Source organism: Vigna unguiculata, chromosome 9 (genome assembly GCF_037176805.1).
Source record: "Vigna unguiculata cultivar grain cowpea cultivar isolate G323 ecotype 2 chromosome 9, ASM3717680v1, whole genome shotgun sequence".
Classification (NCBI taxonomy): domain Eukaryota; kingdom Viridiplantae; phylum Streptophyta; class Magnoliopsida; order Fabales; family Fabaceae; genus Vigna; species Vigna unguiculata.
In genome coordinates, this window is record NC_140800.1 from 29,217,476 (window position 1) to 29,240,801 (window position 23,326).

At 31.2% G+C, this 23,326-nt stretch overlaps 3 protein-coding genes across 3 annotated transcripts; all 3 read left to right on the forward strand.

The window, feature by feature from the left end:
* Positions 1-1,425: 1,425 nt before the first annotated feature.
* LOC146883866 (uncharacterized) lies at positions 1,426-2,921 on the forward strand. The gene is made up of 3 exons (XM_085666748.1): positions 1,426-1,998; positions 2,095-2,637; positions 2,745-2,921. The coding sequence occupies exons 1-3, from the start codon at positions 1,444-1,446 to the stop codon at positions 2,919-2,921; spliced, it is 1,275 nt and encodes a 424-aa protein (XP_085522874.1). The 5' UTR covers positions 1,426-1,443.
* A 7,116-nt stretch (positions 2,922-10,037) lies between these two features.
* LOC114163608 (uncharacterized) lies at positions 10,038-11,635 on the forward strand. Its single transcript, XM_028047913.2, has 3 exons — positions 10,038-10,661; positions 10,755-11,465; positions 11,543-11,635. The coding sequence occupies exons 1-3, from the start codon at positions 10,038-10,040 to the stop codon at positions 11,633-11,635; spliced, it is 1,428 nt and encodes a 475-aa protein (XP_027903714.2).
* Positions 11,636-21,298: 9,663 nt separating this feature from the next.
* LOC114163610 (uncharacterized) lies at positions 21,299-23,060 on the forward strand. The gene is made up of 3 exons (XM_028047914.2): positions 21,299-21,922; positions 22,039-22,749; positions 22,876-23,060. The coding sequence occupies exons 1-3, from the start codon at positions 21,299-21,301 to the stop codon at positions 22,972-22,974; spliced, it is 1,434 nt and encodes a 477-aa protein (XP_027903715.2). The 3' UTR covers positions 22,975-23,060.
* The last annotated feature ends 266 nt before the right edge of the window (positions 23,061-23,326 follow it).

Sequence of the window (23,326 nt, forward strand, 5' to 3'; positions counted from 1 at the left end):
CTTGCCCATGACCTTACCAAAACTAGAGAGAAAGATCAGAAAAACACAATTCCAATAAAAATAATCTATAAACATTTTATACAATTTGTTTTCCTACCAGTAAATGGACTTATGTAATTGTAACCATAACCACACAACAACCAGTAATTGGAAATCCAATTGTCAATCATAGCTTACATAATACAAAGAAAATGTAGAGGAGATGAAAATAAAAAATACCAAACCAAATACATAATCATCTAGTGAAACCTACAATATAGATCATATATGATTTTTGAAAAAAAATTATGAAATTACTCAGTCAAATTCGGTGTAATATATCTAAATAATCACAAAACTACTTTTTAAACTTATATATAGATCAGATATGATTTTTGAAAAAAAAAACTTAGCATCCCAAATTTTATATTTTTAATTAAAGTTAGTATTAAAGTATGCAAAAATGTTTTTCTTATTTCCCTTGCTACTAAGTTACGAAAAATTGTTATTCATATAATCATAAACTATACAAAATTATATAATAAGATATATCAATATAGTTTACTTTAGTAAACTTCTAATTTATAATTTATTTAATTTTATTTTACTATTAAAATTAATGTAATAGGAGTTTAAATTTAAAAATTTAAAAATTAATTTTTAAAAGTAAATGAAAATTAATTGGGATCGAAACCCATTAAAATCAACTCATTTAAATAAAATGATTTATAAAAGATATACCACTTTTAAAAGAAAATAAAAATATTATAAAAATTAGTAAAAACGTAATATTATTTTTCTTAAATCACTATTAATTTCATAAGTTAATTCTCAGTTTTCAGTTTCAAGTAGTGGTGACTGAAGCTAATTACCTATTTTTACCCGTAATTAATGGTGATCTGTTACTCCCTATTACTGTACTACACATGTTTAAATATTTGAATATAATTAATTCTTATATTATGAGATATTATTTTAAAATATTTTTGAAATGTAATAAAATTTAATAATTAGTTATTTTACAATAAAATTTAATAATTTTTATTTTATTTATTATATTTGAAAATATAATAAAAAACTTAATAATTATTTGTTATATTATAAAATATTATTTTAGATATATTATCTTTATATATTTTGAAAATATAATAAAATTTTATAATCAGTGGTGGTTATATTACAAGCTAATATTTATAAATATTTTTAAAATATTAATATTTTAAATATATTTGATAATATAGGAGAGATATTTGCTCTTAACTCGAAGAAACAGAGTGATTAAGGGGATATTTGTTAGCTCACGCACTATAATTACCATATATAGATCAGTTTGTTAAAAAGTCCTCTGTTTGAAATTTACTGTAAATAGCAGTTTGTGTTTGTTAAAAAGTGTTGTGTTAGTTTAGTAGACAGGTTCCAAGTTCTGTAAGATTATTAATATCTTTGCCGTTCTCTTGATCAGGCATGGCGATGGCGATGGCGATGGCGATCACCGAAGAAGAAGAGGTATCATTGAAAGTTGTGGTGAACAAAGAGACGAACAAAGTGTTGTTTGCAGAAGCTAAAAAGGACTTCGTCGACGTCTTATTTAGCTTCTTAACGGTGCCTTTAGCAACTATTGTCAGACTTGTAGAAAATGAATCCACCATGGGGCCAGTTACAATAGGTTCTCTGAATTCATTCTATCATAGTGTGGCAGCTCTTGATTTCAACGGTCTGTGGGGACAGATATTCAAGCCAGCGTTATTGCGTCCACAAAACAAGGCCCAAGAATTTTGCAACTCTCTTAAGATTAACATTGATAACACTCATCCCCCTATAACTTTTTGTCCCGAGCTAGTTATCTTGAGACGTTTAGAGGATGGATTTGTGAATGATGCTGAGACTTTTGTCATCACTGATGATCTCATGGTAATACCAAATACTGTGGACTATTCAGTCTTGGCTCAAATGCAGGCTTTGGGAATCAAAGGTCCCACTTCATTGAAGGAAATTACGATGAATTTCACCAAGAAAAAGGTTCTTCCTTTACATTTAATTTCCCTACAAAACTCCTATAATTTATCACTTGCCCTAATTTTTCTCCCTATATTTGATTATCAACATTTTGTATAGGTACTTGATCTCTTGAAGTGTTCTCTCGTTTCCGAATCATGTTTGACGGATTTGCTTCTAGAAAAGAAGCCACGCATTTATAGGCCACCGTTTTTCATGGGTAGTGCCGAGAAAAATAGCAGCATCACATTCAAATTGAAGTTAGTGATAAGAAAATCAGATGGCAAAGTTTTGTATGCTCATGGGGACAAATATTTTGCAAATATGCTTTTTAGTTTGCTGGCACATCCTCTTGGAGAAGTTGCGGGTATGTTAGGAGGAGATACTTGTCTGGGCTGCATTGATGGATTATACAATAGCATAGCTGATCTGAATGAAAACTTATATTTCAAGTCAAAAGAAGCAAAGAGCATGCTTGTTGATGCTCCCACCTTCACACCGAGAAGTAATCAAGGTGTTGAGGAGGAACTGAGCATGTTTGCTGTTACAGATGATTTGGTCATAGCGCCATCATATCCCACTTCAGATATATATTTAATCTCTCGTTTTAATGTTTCTTTTCTTGATGTGAAAGAAAAGATGGTCACCATTGGGCTAGCGGAGGTAATTGTACACGTGTTTTATTTATGTCTATTTTTTATTTTTTTTTGTGTTTGAACTCTTCCTCCATTTTTATCATGATTTTTCATCGTGTGGTTGTTTTGGCGCAGTGTTTTAATATACTGAAAGCAGCATTGACTTCGACATCTGTTCTCACAATTGGTCTCGCTCACTTGTTATCTGAAGCTGCTACATCCGTCGATGTGTCTTCATTGCTTGATGCGTCTTCAGACGTGGAATCTTCATCAGACGATTCGTTATGTTCATCATACGCCACGTCTTTATAACACGATACGTGTTCATCAGGTGTCAGGTCTTGCGCTAAGGAACCAGGGTTGTTAAGAGTTTCTTAGAAAGTTTTGTGCTCCTTTTATTTTTTGATCCTTTCTTATGCTGTTTCTCCTCTGCCATTTCAATTCTTAAACACTCACTTTAAATTTCTTGTTATTCAATTTAGCGTATTCTTAAACAATAACATTTATTCGTACGTTGGATTTATGTATGCAGTACTTTTTAATTTATTGGCATTGCGTAAAATGTAGTTGTTTAATTTTGTTTCCGACATTATTTGAGCAGTTAAATTCCTCTGATAACGACATCCCAATAATTTGCTGATTATTTTTTCTCTTTTAAGTTAAAACTAGTATTTACAAGGAAGTTTGGCATGTAAAACTATTAAAACTACAAAGTTAAAATACTCCGTTAATCCTCATTTTTTATCAAAATTTCAATTTCGTCATCCTATCTTTATTAGTTTCAATTAGCTTCACATTTTTGTAAATTAGTATCAATTAGGTCTTTTCGGTTAGTATAAAACTAACACGGTTAAGTAGGTGTGACACGTGTTAATCTAATATGGTGACACATGTCAAATTATCGTATGAATCTCAATTTGGTCCTCATATTTGTTAATTTGATTTGATTTGAGTTCCAAGTTTTTCAAAAAAAAAAAATTAATTTCATGTGCTCCAAATTTAGACAAAATTTAGCTTTTACATAAATGTAATGATTGATACTTTTATTACAAGTGATATTTCTATTACATAATTTTAATAATATTTAATTTATTTAAATTTATATTTTACATTAAACTTTATTTAAATTTTATTTTAAAATTATAAATATATAGATTAATAAATTTATATTCGAAATATTTGTATAACATTCGATATCAACAATATTATAGAGTTGGCTTAAAATAACAATTTTATAAATTCAAATGTAAAATTTTAAAACAATTTTATAAAAAAATAAAATAGATATATTTAAAATTTTAATATTAAATACAATTAATATTATTAAAATATTTAATAAAATATCAATTTTAATAAAAATAATCATAACATTATATAAAAGTAAAATTTGATCTAAATTTGAAAAATTTTAAAAAAATTTGGAACTCAAATCAAATCAACAAATATGAGGACCAAATTGAGATTCATACAATAATTTGACACGTGTCACTATATTAGATTGACACGTGACACACTACGTGACACGTGGCATAAATATTTTTAAAAAAAATTCAAAAAAATTCAAAAATTCAAAAAGAAATTCAAAAACTTCAAAAAAAAAATGAGGAGTTGACACGTGATACAAAAATACGAGGACCGAATTGAGACTAATAAAAATATGAGGACCGAATTGAGACTAATAAAAATACGAAGACCGAATTGAGATTTTGGTATAAAAACAAAAACCAATGGAATATTTTAACCAAACTAAAACTTTAGAATACTAGAAATGAAGTTTCTAAAACTAAAAGTTGGGAATCTTAGAAAACAATTATTTTTTTACTATGTGAAAATATTTTCAAAATTAATTTTTTTAAATTAACACGAATCTATTTTTAGATTACCGGATGTTGGTTTAGAGATGATTCGGTTAAAAAAATAGACAAATTGTTTATTTCAAATTTAAGATTTAGGTTGTGAGCAATAATTGTTGAATTACTAGTCAGACTTAACCCGAAATATTAGACCATGAAATATATTCTTTGAAATTTGAAGTGTTGTTATTATAATTTATTCTATATTTTATGGGCTGTAAGGCCCACTTTATTTCTTAACTTTATTTTTTAAGGTTGTCCCAAACAGTTGGGCCTAAGGGCTGGCCCAAAGGGGAAAAGGAGACCCTAAGTCTGCCCTCACACTTCCATTCCTCTTACTCTTCAGATTTTCGCAGCCGTCAAACTCCCTCTTTTTCGCAACAGGAAGCTCTGTTAGGGTTTGATCCCAGCTCCTGGACAAGGCAGCTCTAAACTCAGCTCTGCTCCATGTAAGTTAATCTCGAGGTCGTGCTTCCCACTCTCTAGGCATCCTTTCTTTTGTTGATCACAGTAGGGACTTTGTAGTAATCTCGTTCTTGTTCTGCTCCCCTTCGTTTTCAGCTAACTCTAGGAACTGTGGTGCTCTTTGTATGCGTGTCGGAACTTCCCGCTAGCTCGTTTCCAGGTAAGGGAAGTTAGGGTTTACGATTTACTTATGTTCTTCGCATGTTTTTCTGAGTTTAAGTTATGTTCTTGAGGTGTGCTCGTGATTTGATTGTTTGATATTGGTAAAAATGTGGTTTCGATGTGGTTTCTGCGTTCTGCATGAGATAACAATGGCGAGCACTGGTTTTCTCGCCCAAGCAAGCTTGCCTCGCCTAGGCGAGATCAGTAGAGGCTTGCCCAGGATCTGCTGCTCGATCTGTCGCTTAGACGAGGAGTTTTATTTTTAAGCGAGGAGTGGTCTCGCCTAGGCGAGAAGGGACTCACCTGAGCGCGACCTCGCAGAGTCTGGTGCTCCCTTGCTCGAGTCCTCGCCTAGGCGAGACGAGGCTCGCCTGAGCGAGAGTACCCCCTCGCCTGAGTGAACCCTGTTAGCTTGAGCGAGGCCGCGGGCAGGTTTTGATGTTATTGTTGAATGGTTCACTGATCTGTGGCTGGCTTTTCTGACCTAAATGCTTTACTAGAAGGTTGTGTGATGATGCCATGATTAATATATGAGTTTGATATGGAAATGGTATGTTGTTTTATTGGGTATGAATCAGAAAGCATGAGTTGTATGATTTATTATTTATACATGATATTAATGTTATGAGAAATTCTTGATTTGGTGGGTGGAACATGTATAAAGTATGGGTAAGGCATAATTCCATGACTCTTGTAGTGAGAGGTCTTGGTGGCGCCTCATCTGTTGGACGTAATCCCATGGACCCTCTTAAAGGGAGTTCCTGGTGGTGCCTCAACAAAAGGACGTAATTTCACGGGGGGTCGTGGTGGTGCCTCAGGGCCAGGGCGTAATTCCACGAAGGTCACGTGGTGGTGCCTTTTGTAAGGGTATAATTTCGCAAAGGCCTCGCGGTGATGCCTCATTTCTAGGACATAATTCCACTGCCACGTGGTGGTGCCTCATTATGCGTATCCGGATAGTCAAGTCTTGGGAGTCTTAAATGATGTTGGTAATCCATGTGTGAATGTCTGTTATTCATGTTTGACTATGAGATTTGCATGTTGACTATTGTGACATAAAATTTCTTTACTCTAGCTTACCCTGTTTGCGTGTTTAGTTGTCTTGTTTGTGGTTCTTTTCCTATTGCGATGATCATCGATTTTATTGATGTGAGCAGATGGGAGAACCACTGGCAGTGGTAATGATGATAGGAATGCTACAGCTTGATGGACTGGACGAGTATTGGGCCCACTCTAGGGCCCATCACTAAAGAATTTTTTTTAGCTATGCTTTCTTGTCTGTACCAGACTTATTGCTATTAGTTCGCTAGTATTCTTATGTTTTGGGTCGTGTGGGGTCTCTTTTATATATATGGATATGTTGGGGTACGAAGTATTTCATATCCCAAATCTTCGTACCCTCTGGATATTATGTATGTGGCGTTTTTATTAAATGGGTTTTATCTATTTAATTGGGACGTTACATGAGCAACCTTTGAACCTAAATTTACATAAGTCCCAGTTAACATTTATAACAATTGTGTCCATATTTCAAAATTTCAATTTTACCTTTTAAAATATAATATTATTTATTAAATTTTTGAAAATTGACCGTTAATTTTATAAATTTGTTATAAAATGGTCTATTTTTGTTTCTTCTCTTTTTCTATATTTATCAATCGTTATTCTCTCATCTTTTCTGAAATATTTCATTTTATTTTTAATAAATATAATTTTATTTTATATGTTAACTTAATAACATTACAATATCATCACCTACCAATATAATATCATACATATGTAAAAAAATGCGTACACACAGGCGTAATAGCGTCTGTGTTTATGTAGTTTTCTAAAATAAAGAATAATCATGTGGGTGAAATGAATCATTTGATGTATAACAACTACAAAAACAATATATCATTCACAATTACAAAACATATTATTTCCAACTACTATTTCATTCTACTATCTCCATAATTTTTTTATCTTTCATCAATTATTCTTTTTACAACCTCAACATACTAAGAGTGGTGTCAGAGCTATATTGGGTCTTCTATTTGATGTAGATAAAATTTTCAACTATATATATATAAAAAAAAAAAAACTATAACTCCATTCTATACTACTTCTCTTGGAACACAATAGAAAAAAAAATTCAAGAAAGTGATGGGATACACAGTTAAATTTCATTATCTCTAATATAAGAGTTTAAATTAATAAAAATGAAAGAACTTGATATCATTAAAAACTACTATTATAAAATAAGAGAAATAGTTAATTAGATAAGAACCTATGAGAAAAATATTCTAGACAAAAAATTGTTGAAAAAAATTTAATTTTTTTTTTTTCCAAAAAGATGTAATCGCAAGCGCGATTAACAAAAAAAATTAACCACATTATAAGTAACACAATTAAAACTTTCGAACAAATATTGAAAAAGACGTGAAGAAGACTCCATCAAAGTTAAAGTTACGATCCACTTTAGAAGATAATTTTTATTAGAAAAAAGAATATAGAACAAAACACTTTTGTCATGAAAATTGTTGAAAATTGTTGGAGCAAATCACCTAAAAGTCTAATTCCCGCTGATAGAGTTAAAGGTTATAGGAACAAATCGCCTAGAAGTGTAATTGTTTTGATAGATTTAGATTGTGAGCAATAGTTGTTGAATTAGTGGTCACACTTAACCCGAAATATTAGACCATGAACCATAATTGAAGTTTTATCTAATCTCTTTTGTCATGATAGTACAACATAATTAATCAAGTTCATTACTTATGTAAAATATATGAATTATGAATTAGGCAATTGTTTATGCCCCGGGACTTCTCGTCTAAAGTAACAATTCAATAGAGAAATATATATATATATATATATATATATATATATATATATATATATATATATATATATATATATATATATATATATATATATATATATATATATATATATATGATTTCTTCTTCTTAATCAAACTTGTTAATATATGTGATTCGTTGTTATACGCATTAAAGTAGAATTTCTAATACATCTAAATAATCACAGTGCCAAAATCTCGTGGAAAATAAATTCGTTGGACGACAAACAATACTGCTATCAATTTTCTTTAACAGAAGTAATATAACTTTTTTCTCAAGTTAAGTCATGATCCTCGTGCATTTTCGTTGTTAATCATAAACTAATGACGATAAAATAGGTCAATTTATCCCTTTTGATCCATTCTATTTATCTGATTGTCAAAGATAAAACATGATTCACTTGTTCAAGTAATTAGTCATCATGATTGTAGGTTGACTCGCTACAACTTTTAAAAAATCAAGTAATTTAATGCCTCTCATTTCACAACACTTACATAAATTTAGTTAGAGGCCATTTATAAAAAATAAAAGAATAATGTATTTGAAAATCAAAGTGAGAGAAAAAAACGCACACAAAATTTTAAAAATACTATATAAGCAAAGTTAAAAAAAAAAAAAAAAACTGAAGAAAACCAAAATTATATTTAATTAGAACTTAATTTTATTGAAAGGTTGAAATAAAAATAATCTGTTAGGTTGGTAAACTTACTTAAGTCTCTATATAGATTTACAAGTCATTTTATAATTACTATCACAAAATAACTTTTTAAACATATTTAGGTCAGATATGATTTTTGGAAAAGAAAAAAACTTGCAGCATAAATTAGTCTTAAACTTTATAATTTCAACAAAGTTTTGTATATTAAGCTGACCAAAAGCCTTTCGCCAGTTTGGAAATTTTTACTTAAAACTAATATTTTAATAAATTAGTTACTAGTTTATTTGATTGCCTTATAAACTAATTTGATTAAGATAAACAGTTGTTTAATAAGATATGTCAAACTAGTATACTCTTCCGATCTTAATTATGTCTATACAATATCGTCAGGTCAGGATCAATTATTATACTTGAGATCTTATTCATTTTACCTATAGAATTCCTATTGAAATTTTGTTTATCTTAAAAAGAATTTAAAAAAAAATGTGTACAGTTTGAAAAGTGATTCACAAAAAAATTGATTAAAAACCATTACAATTCGATAAAAAAATAGTACAGCTTGAAAACACGTTAAGATATATAATTCAAATCATAACTTAATACAGTTTTACATAACAAGAAATAGTTTAATTCAATTTTTATAAACTAACTTTTAATTCAGTTCAAACAAACTATTTTTTCTTCCGTATAGTACATCTACTTATTTTTGCCAACCCTATATTTACCTTCCCTAAATGTTATATATATATATATATATATATATATATATATATATATATAATTGAATCATATAATATAATATATAATCAAATAATTTATACCAGAAATCATATCTTTTATTTATTTTGATATCTTTTATACATTTTAGCCGACTCCAAAAGTAACTATAAATACAATTTAATTATAGAGGAAGTCACACAATTCTCAAACCTTTTCCTATATATTACAAATGAATCTCCTTTTTAATCTTTACTATAGTTTGACGGTCAACATTCTTACTCTATCTCCAAAAACGCTTTTCTAGTAAGAATACTTACTTTAATACACTTTTAATTAATAATATATTCAATTTTATTTTATTATTATCTTTTATTTATTTATTATTGTTTAGCATTACACATGATGAAATTTGTAGGAAAAAAATTTGAGGTAAATAGTTTAAATAAGAAATAAAAAATTAAAAAGCAAATGAAAATTAATTTTGATTGATACTCATTAAATCAGATAGCTTAAATAAAATGATTTATAAATGTAATTATATTTTAAAAATCTAAAAGTATCTAAAGTACCCTTTTATATAGCATACTATAAATAAAATAATATACAAAAAATGATGAAACTTTTGAATTTGAATGTTTTGGTTTGAGGCTACACCGTTATAAATATAAGTACTGAAATCGTCTGTTTCAGTTCTGTTTTTCCTCTTTAACGTTGGCTTGTTTCTAGCATGGCTACTACTCCTCAAGCAGAGGTGGGAGTGCCATTGAAACTTGTGGTGAACAAAGAGACGAACAAAGTGTTATTTGCGGAAGCTAGAAAAGACTTTGTAGATGTCTTATTTAGCTTTTTAACGCTGCCTTTAGGAACCATTGCCAGACTCGTAGGAAATGAGTCCAACATTGGACCAGTCAAAATAGGTTCTCTGAATTCTCTCTATCACAGTGTGGCAGCTCTTGACGACAACTGTTTGACCGCACAGGCATATAAGGAAAGGCTATTGCGTCCATGGAACATGGCCGAAGATTTTTGCAACACTCTTAAGCTTAACATTGATGACACTCCGCTAAAACAATACTTTGTCTGTAACAACTTTTGTGCCCATACTTGCAGTGCCATTATGCGTTGCACATCAAATTCTGTTTGTAGCTGCGGCAGAGCTGTCAACCAGACAGTTTTCTTGAAAAGTTCAGCCAATGGATTTGTCAATGATGATGCCATATTTGTCATCACTGATGATCTCATTGTAATGCCAAACTCTATGGATTATTTGAGCTTTGCACTAGTCTTGAAGTTGGGAATAAAATTTCCCAGTTCACTGAAGGAAATTACAGTGAATGTCACCACCAAAAAGGTTCTTCATTTACATTTAATTTCGCTAATTTACACTTATTTTATTTTAGTTCTACTGTTTCACCTTATATTTGAATATCAATATTTTGTACAGGTAGTGGATTTGTTGAAGTGTTCTATGCTTTCCAAATCATGTTTGACAGATTTGTTTCTAGAAAAGAAACCAGTCATTCAGAAGCCAACGTTTGTCTCATGTAGTGTTGAGAACAACAGTAACATCAATATCAAATTGAAGTTAGTTATAAGAAAATCAGATGGCAAAATTTTGTATGCTCTAGGGGAGAAAGATTTTGCAGACATGCTTTTAAGTTTTCTGAACTTTCCGTTGGGAGGAGTTATACAAAAGTTGGGAGGAAATTGTTCTGTGGGCAGCATCGATGGATTATACGAGAGCGTAACTGATATGAGTGAAAACCTATATTTCATGTCAAAAGTAGCGAAGAACAGGCTTGTTGATCCTCACTTGCTCCCATTGTTCAAATCTAGCGCGCAGATTTTAGCCGCTGTTAATGAAGAGGATCTAAAATATTTGTTATATTATAGTAATAAGGAAGCGAAATTTCTTGTTCAGTTTTTAAGAAGCTGTGAGGGCGTGCCTGATGGTGGAAATTATCTTGGATTAATGTCGCTGACTGATTCTGAATCAGCAACAGAAAGTATTGTGAAGGGATCAAGAATGTTCGTTGTTACAGATGATTTGGTGGTAGCACCGTCATCACCTATTTCAGATTTAAATATAATCATCCGTTTGAATACTTCTTTCCTTGATCTGAAAGAGAAGGATGTTACCATTGGACTCATGGAGGTAATTGTACTTTTATTTTTTACATTTTGTTTGAATATTTATCATGAAATTTCTCATCGTACAGTGATTTGGTGCAGTGTCTGAATATATTGAAAGCATCTTTGACATCAACTTCTGCCCTCACAGTTGGCCTCGGTCACTTGATATCTGAAGTAAAGGAAGGAAAATGAGAGTTCTGGTATTTTTCAAGATATGCGCACTGCATAAAAAAAAGTTCCGTTGTTTAATTTATTTTATTTCCGAATTATAAAGTTTTGGAAGCTGGAATATCATAATATATCCGAAAGATGGGGTTTGAATGTGAACATACAGATTTGTTATTTTTAGTTTATATTTATTCATATCTCTAAATAAAAAGCTACGAGTAATTGAACAAATCATGAAATATATTTTAATATATGTTAGTGTTCAATCAATTTCAATTTGTCATATTGTTAATATCTATACGTTGATTATTTTTATAAAATATTAGAAGTTAAATAAAAATTTCCTTTTTCTTAATTTTTTTTTCGTGACCTATGTTATAGGGTACGTATTATTATGTTTTTCAAAAACTATTAGAATAATACATTTCAAATTATTAAGGTTCTGTTATCGTAGAATAATTTTCTTTTTTAATTTTATGAAATTTAAAGTGTCGTTATTATAAAAGAGCATCACAAGAGTATGTTATACGAAGTACTCGTATCAAGAATAAGATATTTGATAGATATGATCTTAGTATTTCGGCCCTCACCGAATGTGGTGTACAAATCTATGTACCTTCGAGTTTCGACTTTCTCCAGAAAATCCAACGATCTCATCAACGTAGGGATGCATCTTGTCTTCGGAGATTTGTAATTTCTTGAAGGTCTCCCAATAGAGTATATCCATTGAGCTTCCATGGTCTACTAATACCTTCTTGATCACAAAACACTTGATTTCAACTTTTATCACCATCGGGTCATCTTGTTTGGGGTCTACTGCCTTGAAATCTTCATTGGTGAAAGTTATCGACGATATGAACCTTTGCATGGTTGTAAACACCGCATTGACAAATTGCATCGTCCTAAGATGTTTCTTCCTTGTTGTCATCGAGGATCCTCCTCCTCCTCCTAATCCTCTTGTGATGGTGTTGATAGTTCCTCTTAGTAGAGGTCTATTATCTAGTTGGGACTCTCTTCGTTGTCTGAATTATCTTGTCTCCTCTTAGCATTTTGACCATTCTTATTGTCTCGATGTTTATGGTAGTCTCCTTTTCACTGCCCGTGACGTGGGAGTTTTCGCTAGTAAGTCCCTCGTGACACAAAACATCTTAGATGTCTAGCTTGGATCAACTCCTCAATCTTAACTGGCAGAGTGGTGCACTCTTCAGTAATATGGCAAGTATTTATGTGATACTGACGCTGTCGGTTGGGATCAACATTTTGATGGGGAATTCACTCTCCTTGGGGAATGAGGAGGTCAACATGCAATGCCTCCTCCAAAGCTCGAGCTTTGGGTGCATTGAGAGGTGTGTACCGAGTAAATTTTGGTGCCCTAGGTATTGAAGGTCTTTGATTCGCTTTGTACACGCTATCCTTGTCGGATTTCCTATCAGGTAGGCTTTTAGCTTCAGTTTTGTTCGTGAGCTATGCATTTCTTCCATTTGCATATATTTGGTAGCTCTCTGTTGTAGCTTACTCATGCTTGTGGCGGCCCTCTTGCATACATTGTTCACGAAGGGCCCTGGTCACAACAAAGTGACTATTTGGTGAAGGGCCACATTTGAACTAAGGTTAGGAATGTCAAACGCCATTTTCCCGAAGCGCTCCATGAACACCCGCATTGATTCTCCCTTTTCCTATTTCGTGTTGTTTAACGCTAAAGAGGTGAGATGGTGTGGCTTACTGGTAGCGAACTGTGTTTCGAACTGGGATGTTAAAGTGTCAAAGCAATCTATGGAGTGTGGAGGAGCTTGATGAACTAGGTTTTATATTTTATTGTTATTTTATTTGATATTTTAGGTTTTATTCAATAAAAGTGGAAAGATAGATGTATAAATTATATTTTACAAATAAGTGAAAATCTTAGAGATTATCAAATATTATCAACAGTATCAGAAATCTACAAAGTTGGTTACTTAAATTACAAGTCAGAATATTTGAAGAATATCTTAAAGATATTGAGTCAAAAGATTAAAAGATATATATATATATATATATATATATATATATATATATATATATATATATATATATATATATATATATATATCCAAGATATACAAGATATTAAAAGGTTAAGTACAAAGTTGTAGGTCTAGTCCAATTTGAAATATCTATAAATAAGGGGTTTGACAAAGGTGAAACCAACCCTCCTAGGAAATAAACACCCCTTTGGGGGAGAGAAGGAAAAAGACACACTTAGGAGAGAGAGAAACTTAATATCTATACATTTGAAGGTAGAAGGTCATTCTCAAGGATGGAGGCATTCAATTTCAACACCAGTCTAGTATTTCGTATGCCTAGGATTAGCTAAATTTCAATTTCAATTTCAATTTCAAGACCAGTTGGGTGTAATGTATTCTTAATTCTATGTTAATTTCACTAATCAATATAATTCTTTTCCATCACTCTTGTGTTCTATTCTTGCTTTAACTACATAATAATTATTGATTGCATATTTGTGGGTATCTAATCATTAGACACGAAATTAGAACCTAGACTAGAATATACAACTAATTGATTATGCATCTAGACATAGAGTACATCATTGGTCATTTATAACATCAAATAATTGATCATTAATGTGAACTCTTAATAAGGAAATGTTTAAGACATTAGGGTTCTTATTAAAGTTTAGACTTGCTGCTAATTACATTAGGGCTTGTTACATAATGTGAGTGCTAGAGTAGGAATTTGAAGAATATTGTTTGGTGTTTATGCTTTTAATTGGATCTTGTAACCCAATCCCAATGAAGCTTTTATCTGATATTTTTCTCAATCAAGCTATTTGTTTCCATTGTGCCAAATTGTTTATATTTTACATCTTAATTCTACAATTATTTTCCTTTAAACCAAATTTTTTTGTTCTTTGTGCCTTTATTAGTAAATCCATTAAATTTAAATCACATTAGTCCCTATGAGATACGATATCTAGACTTGTCCACTTTATTACTTATATGATTTCGTACACTTGCCAAACACGTAACAAGTTGAGGGTAGTGTTTGTAGTGAGATCGGGAAGACCTTACAAAATAGGGCATCATTAGTCGAATACAATACTTGAACAAAATAGTGCTAGCATTATATTGCTTCATGTGGAGAGCTTTCCATCCCGAGAGAAGGGGTGTGTCCATTATACAATCTACGAAGGGGTGCCTTCGCATGTTTGTGGTGGTGGCGGATGTGTTATTGGTATCAAAGGTACGCTTGCTAGTTGTATAGTTGTAGGACCCGTAAAATTTAATTAATTAAATAATTAATTAATTAATTAATGCAAGTAGTGGGAGCCTTTATGCCATTAAATGTTGATTGTTTTGACACGAAAAAGTTCTAACTCAAATGATTGAGAGTACTTGATTTTGTGAGAGAACTTGTGTTCAAGTTCTATGTATGTCATTTATGGCTTATTTAATTGATTATTATTTTAATAATATGTTTGATCAAAATCTTAGTAGTCACAAACCAACTCGGGTGCAATTTTATATACATATCTATACACAAATACTTCAATATGGATTACGTATCTGTATTTGATACGTATTCGTGTCCGATATTTGAGGATATTTTATTAATATTTAACAATAAAAAATCTAGTTTACAAAGCAGTAATACTTTTATGATGATAATAATTTATAAATTTTTTATATTGACAACTTTAATATATATGGTTTTCATTTGGATTTACCCAACAATTATCATATATTTATGACTTTTTTAAGAATTATTCTACATTTTTCAATATACATATATCAAGTGTCGTATCTTATTATTTTCAAAATAAAGGTATCGACGTATCGGATACTTATCGTATCTGATACATGTATCGTATCTATGCATATACATTTTAAGTTAGTAGAAGAGTTCATTTTTCATGATGTTGAATTTTAGATTTATTTAATAATTAAGACTTTTGTTTGCGTAAAATTATTAAAATTATTAAGTTTTGAATTTATTTAATAATTATAATTTTCATTTGATATCAAATAATAAGATCTAAAATATTAGTATCTTAATAATTTTTTATTATTTTATCTTTTAAAATTTATAATTACTTTTAAATTTAATTTATTATTTATATAAAAAATTATTTATAATAAATAAAGTTGTAAAAACAATTTATTTTACATTTACTTTCTTAATAATTTTATTAAGATAAGAAGGTGGGTAACTTATATCAAACTAGTTTACTCTAGTAAACTTCTAATTTATAATTAATTTTATTATTATCCTCTTTAATCTTTTATTTGTTATTATTTATAATTACACATAATAAATTTTGCAAGAAAAGAAAATTAATGTAATAGTAACTTAAATTAAAAAACTTAAAATTTTTAAAGTAAGTAAAAACTAATTGTGATTAATACTCATTAAATAAACTAATTTGATAAAACTATTAAAAATATAATTATATTTAAAAAAATCAAAAATACAATCACATAAGTATATTCAATCACTTGTAATTAAATAAATTTATTTATTTTTCTTATAACCATTTCCACATTCGAAATAGTTTGACAAGAAGACCCTAAATATATTTTTTTTCTTGAGAGAGTAAAATCATATATTTTATTCAAAAGTTTAAATATTATTTTGGTCTCTGCTTTGGTTTTATTTGTTCAATTTTGTCTTTTTTTTTGTATGTTTAATTTGGTCATTAATTTTTAAAATTGTGTTCAATTTGGTTCTTTTGCTTGACATTATTTAAATTGATAATGATGCACTGTACAGGATGACATTGTTTGTGTTACGTGGATCATTTATGATTACGTGGCTCGCTTTATTGTCATAGTGTATAATGTGACTTGTAAATCAACCTCCACTTCGTCACCTTTATTGCCCTCTTTGTCTTCTACAACACAATTGACATGACTATTATCTCTCCTCTCTAAAAGTCCATGACAATAGCCAACAACTTTTTTTAAATCATTATCTAGTAATTGTGGCTCATCCACGTCATGGACCACAAACAAGTAAACTTTGCCACAATAATTGGCCATTTTCATCATATTAAGTGCACTTTTGTCATGATACAATTGGTGCAACACATTTCCAATAGAATAAAACAAATCCTAGACATTGGGGTTTTATAAAAAACATGTGTTTTTGGAACTTGTAATTTTTATTTACTAGTTGGTTTTGGATTTCGAGATTGTAATAAATTGTTTACGACTTATTTTTTTATTTACCGCCATTGAGGATTTTAAAGTTTCCCGCGTTTTGGAAATAATAATTATGTTCAAATTTATTTTCAATTATAATTTTCTTTATTATGTAATATCCGACTAGTATGTTACACCGTGAACCATTGGAGGCGGCGACAACATCAATGTGTGATGGCAGTGACAACGTCAACGGTGTGACAACAACGACACTTCCATGTTTATGGTTGATGGTTCAACCTTATTGACGGTAACGACGTGGTTCGAAGTGTAGCGACAACAAGGTTTTCGTGTTGGTGAGAGTGGTTTGTGGTTGATGGAGGGGATGTGAGAAATGGAGAAGATGAACAATCTGGACGCACATTCAGGCGTGAGAGGGAAGAAAAGAAAGGGTTTTGCAAGTTAGTGAAGCCAAAATATTAGAGTGGTTCTCGACATAACCAATCTAATATTAAATCTGATATATATTTTTGAATTAAAAATGACATATTAGAACAGTTCTCCTCACAACCAAACTAATATAGGAATATTAGATCGATTCTCTTCATAACCAATCTAATATAAGAATATTAGATCGGTTCTCCTCACAACCGGTCTAATACACTTCACAATATTTACAAAATTTGTCACCATGTTTTCTATTAAATCGGTTTCACTACAACCAATCTAAAATCATTGGCTTGCACTGGTGCTAGAAGTACGAAAATAATATGTAATAAATTTAATTGATGTAATAAAATAAATTTATTATATAAATATATTTAGAAAATTATTTAATGTAAGAATAAATTTGGTTATATATATATATATATATATATATATATATATATATATATATATATATAAGAAATATATTTTCGAAAATGGAAATTAAAGTTAAAATAAAATTAAAACTAAAATGCAAAATTGTTATAATTTTAGTGAATAAAAAATTATATTTCAAAAGAAAAGCCTACAAAAAGATATAAAAAAATATTAAACTTATTAATTTTATTTTATTTCTTTATTTTAATATAGGCTCAAATATACATTTGGTCCTTATTTTTGTTGATTTTATTCAATTTGATCCCTATTTTCGTTTTATGTTCAATTAGGTCTTAATTTGCGTCAACTTGTGGTCAATTTGGTCCTTTTCACTAACGTTGTTTAAATAGTTAACGTTTTTGAATAGTACATGCCATATGTAAGCTCCTGTTTTTTTTTTGTTTTTTTTAATTTTTTAATTTTTTAATTTTTTTAATTTCAAAAAAATGGTCCACGTGTCAAGTCACAATTGTGCCACGTGCCAATTTGTGGTAGTATTATTTTTTTTTTGTTCAATTTATTTCCTATATTTGTTATTTTTGTTCAATTTAGTCCCATTTTTTGTTAAAATAAACCAATTTTGTCCCTTTCAAATTGTAAAGCCCATTTATTTCTCTGTCCTAATAGCTAAGGGACTGCCTCAATTTGTTGGGTCTAAGGCCAGCCTAGGAAGTGCCCAAAATCACCTAAACCAACCCTAACACCTCATTCTGCTAATTTTCAAAGAAGATTGTTCCCCTACCCCCTTGCAGTTGAACGTAGAGCTCTGCTAGGGCATCCCCTGAGCAACCGCTGTTTCACTCTAAGGTCTCATTCGGGTAAGTTAAACTTAGACTTTACCTTTCCCTTTCCATTCCTGTGCCTTAGTCTATGTTTGAGTCAAATCTAAAACAATATGCTTAGTAATACATTTGTTTTCCAGTTTTACTGCACTAGTTTGAGTCGCCGTATTTTCCCCTCTTCTCAGTGAACTTCAGTGCTCCCACTCAAGGTAAGGGAAGCTAGCGTTTTCTGTTCTTTTAAGTACTTTGTTGCTTGGTTTGCTTCTGTTTCATGAGTATATGTTTGTATGCTGTTTGGGTTCGCATGGAAATGGTTTGAACGATGTATTTTGGTTGGGTGTGCTGTCATGTATGCGTGAACAGGGGCGAGAGCTGATATTTTCGCCCAAGCGAGCTCGTCTCGCCTAGGCGAGAATAGCAGAAGCTCGCCCAAACTTTTTTGCTCGAACCTTCGCCCAGGCGAGGGGTTGCATTTTGAGCGACGGACTGTCTCACTCAGGCGAGATAGCCTCGCCTAAGCGAGAATCCGCGAAATTGCCCAAAGTCACTGTCATAGTCTCACCTAAGCGAGAGTCTGCAGCTTAAGCGAGAGTACTCCTCTTGCTTGAGCGAGGACTCCCAACTTGAGCGAGACCTAGCTTGGGTTTTTGCTATGCTTCGTTTCATGAATGTTGTTGGTTGTTTGATTGGCTGGTCCATTGATTTATTTTATAAAGGGGATGGATATGCATGTACTATGTATGTTATGGGTGGGAACTAATGAATTTGTAATGAGCTTGGCATGAGATATGATTGATGGTTGGCCATGTATACTAAATGATATGCTAATGGTATGCATAGGAACTTCATGATTGGTTGATAATGTATGAGTAAGGTTTGTGTAGGACGTAATCCCATGACCCTTGTAGAGGGGCTTGTGGTGGTGCCTCATCGTATGGACATAATTCCGTGGGCCCTTCTAGGGGGAGTTCACGGTGGTGCCTCAACTATTGGACCTAATTCTATGAACCTCGAGGTGAGAGTTCACGGTGGTGCCTCGAGATCAGGACGTAATTCCACGAGGGTAACGTGGTGGTGCCTCAAGGCCAGGACGTAATTCCACGAAGGCCACATGGTTGTGCCTCTTGTAAGGGTGTAATTCTGTGAAGGCCTCGTGGTGACGCCTCACTGCTAGGACATAATTCCACTGTCTCGTGGTGGTGCCTCATCAGGCGTATCCGGATAGTCTAGTGTTGGAGTTTTAAATGGTTTGGTATGTCATGTGTGGTTTCCCAATATTTATGCTTGAATATGTAATCGTATGTTGAGTGTATGATATGAGAACCTTTTTCACTAGCTTACCCTTTGCTTGTTTGCATGATTGTATGTGGTTTCCACCTTTGCGGTGATCATCAACCTTATTGATGTGAGCAGATGTGAGAACCTCTGGCAGTGGTAATAATAATAGAGATGTTGTAGTTTGATGAATCTTGGACGACTATCAGGCTCACTTTGGGGGCCACTGCTTTTGGAGTTTAGTAGTAGTAGTTTCTCTCGCTCTTGGCGAGATTTTGTACCTCGTTTAGGCCTGTAGAGCCTCTTCCTTTTGTTATGGATATGTTGGGGTACTGTGTACGTTATATTCCGTTTTTCTGCACTCTCTGGATATATATATATATATATATATATATATATATATATATATATATATATATATATATATATATATATATATATATATATATATATATATATGTTGCGTTTATTTAAATTGATTTTGTCTATTTAATTGGGACTTTACACAAATTGACATTAAATTTAATATCTTTTATACAAATTATATTAATATCTTTTCTAAAATTGACCTTTGAATTTATTATTTTTTAAATTCAATTATAAATTATTAAATTTAATTATAAATTGAATAAATTCTTATATTTAATTGTTAAATAGAATATAATTATTTAAAATATTATAAGGATATAATTATTAATTTTTTTTCTAATATTTATATTCTTAAATTGACACGTGACACAATTGTGACTTGACACGTGGACACTTTTTTTGAAATTAAAAAAAATTAAAAAAAAATTAAAAAATATCAAAAAAACTAAAAAGAAAATCAAAAAAACCAGGAGCTGACACGTGGCATGTACGGTTCAAAAACGTTAACTATTTAAACATCGTTAGTGAAAAAGACCAAATTAATCACAATTTGACGAAAATGAGAACCTAATTGAACATAAAACGAAAAATAGGGACCAAATTGAATAAAATCAACAAAAATAGGGACCGAATGTATTTTTAAACCTTTAATATAAAATACATATTAACAAAATATTACATTTATTTTATTTCACTACTTATTTAATATTTTTAATTCAATTATTGGTTTTATTATATATATATATATATATATATATATTAAAATATATTTCTAAAACATTTATATTTATATGATCGATTAGACTGAATTGTATAATTAATTATAATCCCTTTCTTCGCAAATTTTATTATAATATAAAATATATTTTTATTTTCGTTTTCTGTTTTCCAATTTTTGTGTTGATTTCTGCACTTTTTCTAGTGTTTACGTTCACGAGTAAATGCATAGAAACAAAGAGAATTGCAGTGGAAATAGTGCCCAATTAACACCGCATATGCATCCAATATGCAAACGTAACTATGTCACGCCTATCTTTTTATCCAAGAATTCAAAATAGTGCTAGTTTCAAGAACATGGCATAATTAATGGCCAATGTTTTCAAAATTAACCATGATGATTGTGAACTCGACTGTTATATATGTGATTTTTCAAGTTATCTGGCAAGAGTTAACTTAAACGAGTTGCTTCAAGTTTAGTATAGGGTTCCACCTTATTTTACGAATCTGATTTTCTTCTTTAACTTTCGGTGCTTGCTAGCATGGCTACTGCTACTACTAGTGAAGCGGATGTGCAAGTGCCATTGAAACTTCTGGTGAACAAATATACGAACAAAGTCATATTTGCCGAAGCAAATAAAGACTTTGTGGATATCTTGTTCAGCTTCTTATTGCTGCCTTTAGGAACCATTGCAAGACTCGTAGAAAAAGACTCTAACATTGAACCACTTACAATTGGTTGTCTGCACTCACTCTATCATAGTGTGCAAAATCTCGACAACCACTGTTTCTGTACACAGGGATTCAAACAATTGTTGGTGCAACCTAGGAACATACCTGAAGATTATTGCAACACTCTTAAGCTTAACATTGATGATCCTGAGTCCAAAGAGTATTTCATATGTTCCAAGTCTGATCCAGGGTATCACCGTTTGGCCCCTTTCAAAACTGAACTAAACTGTTCTTGTGGGAGTCCTTTGACCCGTGTTTTCTTGAAACATTCATTCAGTGGATTTGTTAACGACAATGCGACTTTTGTCATCACTGATGATTTAGTTGTCATACCAAACTCTGTGAGTAAACTGAACCTTGCAGTGCTCCAAAATTCAGGAATAAAAGACCCAAGTGAAGTCAAGGAAATGACTGTGAATGTCACAAAGGAAAAGGTTTTGTTTTACATTTTACGTTTCCTATAATATTCTTTTCTGTTTGTAATTTGCTTTATTTACATACGCCAATTTGTATGAATATTTCGTATCTGATTGATCAGTATTTTATACAGATACTGGATCTTCTAAAGTGCTCTTTGATTTCCAAGTCATGCCTGACATATTTGCTTTCAGAAAAGAAACCGATACTCGAGAGGTCAACGTTTTCGTTATGTAGTGTTGAATACGACAAGAACATCGAAATCTCATTGAATCTAGTCATAAGAAAATCAGATGGCAAATTATTGTATGCTCAAGGGGATAATCATTTTGCAGACATGATTTTAAGTTTTCTGACTTTTCCTCTAGGAGGAGTTATACGAATTCTTGGAGGAAACTGTTCCTTGGGATGCATCGATAAACTATACAAGAGCATTGTTGATTTAGAAGGAAACATTTATTGGATGTCAGAGGAAGTAAAGAAGAGACTCATTGATCCTTCCTTGGTATCATATGTCACATTGATCAACCCGATTTTTCCATTTTTCCACCCAAATCACTACAAGTTCTGCACAGACTATGTGGATTTTTCGAGTGGAGATAGTACTGTGAATATGTCGTGTGTCAAAAATGATCGACGTTATTATCCTGTTACAGCAACAGTATGGTATGAACAGATGTTTTTATATGGTTTCGGTTATGTGAAGGGCCCACAAACGTACCTGGTTACGGATGATTTGGTGGTAGCACCGTTTTCTACAACTTCAGTTTTAAATTTAATCAATTGTTCGAAAACTCCTTTGAGTGACCTCAAGGAAAAAAATGTTGTCATTGGCTTTAAGGAGGTAAGTAAATATAGTTCTTTTTTTTTTTTTTATTATCAACTACGTCGTCACCCTACTTTTTTTGAAGTTTCAATTATATATTGATTTATTAATTAGGTTTTTTTTCCTTGTAATTTGTTTGTGCAGTGTATCAACATTTTGAAGGCCTCGTTGACCTCCACCTCTGCTCTCACAAATGGTCTTGATCACTTCTTCACGGATGATAAGGGGAGAATTGATATGTGAAGTGTGTCAAAATAAAATAATCAAGCTTCAAAATAACAAATGCCAAGATATGAAAATTGATACGTGATTTCCACTAGCTTCGCTTGCTGGTGTGTTGTTCCGCTTAGCGCCATCGTATCCATTTTGAAGGTCATGGGTGCGTGGGCTTCTTTATGCGCTGCATGAAGTCCAATTTATATGTGATTCTCTTTCTCTTTCTAATATTACCTTTTTTATTCACAGTTTATTCTGTTCTTCCTTTATGATTCTTCTCTATTCATTTTATATTTCATCAAGCATACCAATATCAGTTTGTCTCCTTCACGAATTATTGCGTTTATGTGTGATTCAACCATGGTCATGCTATCCTAAT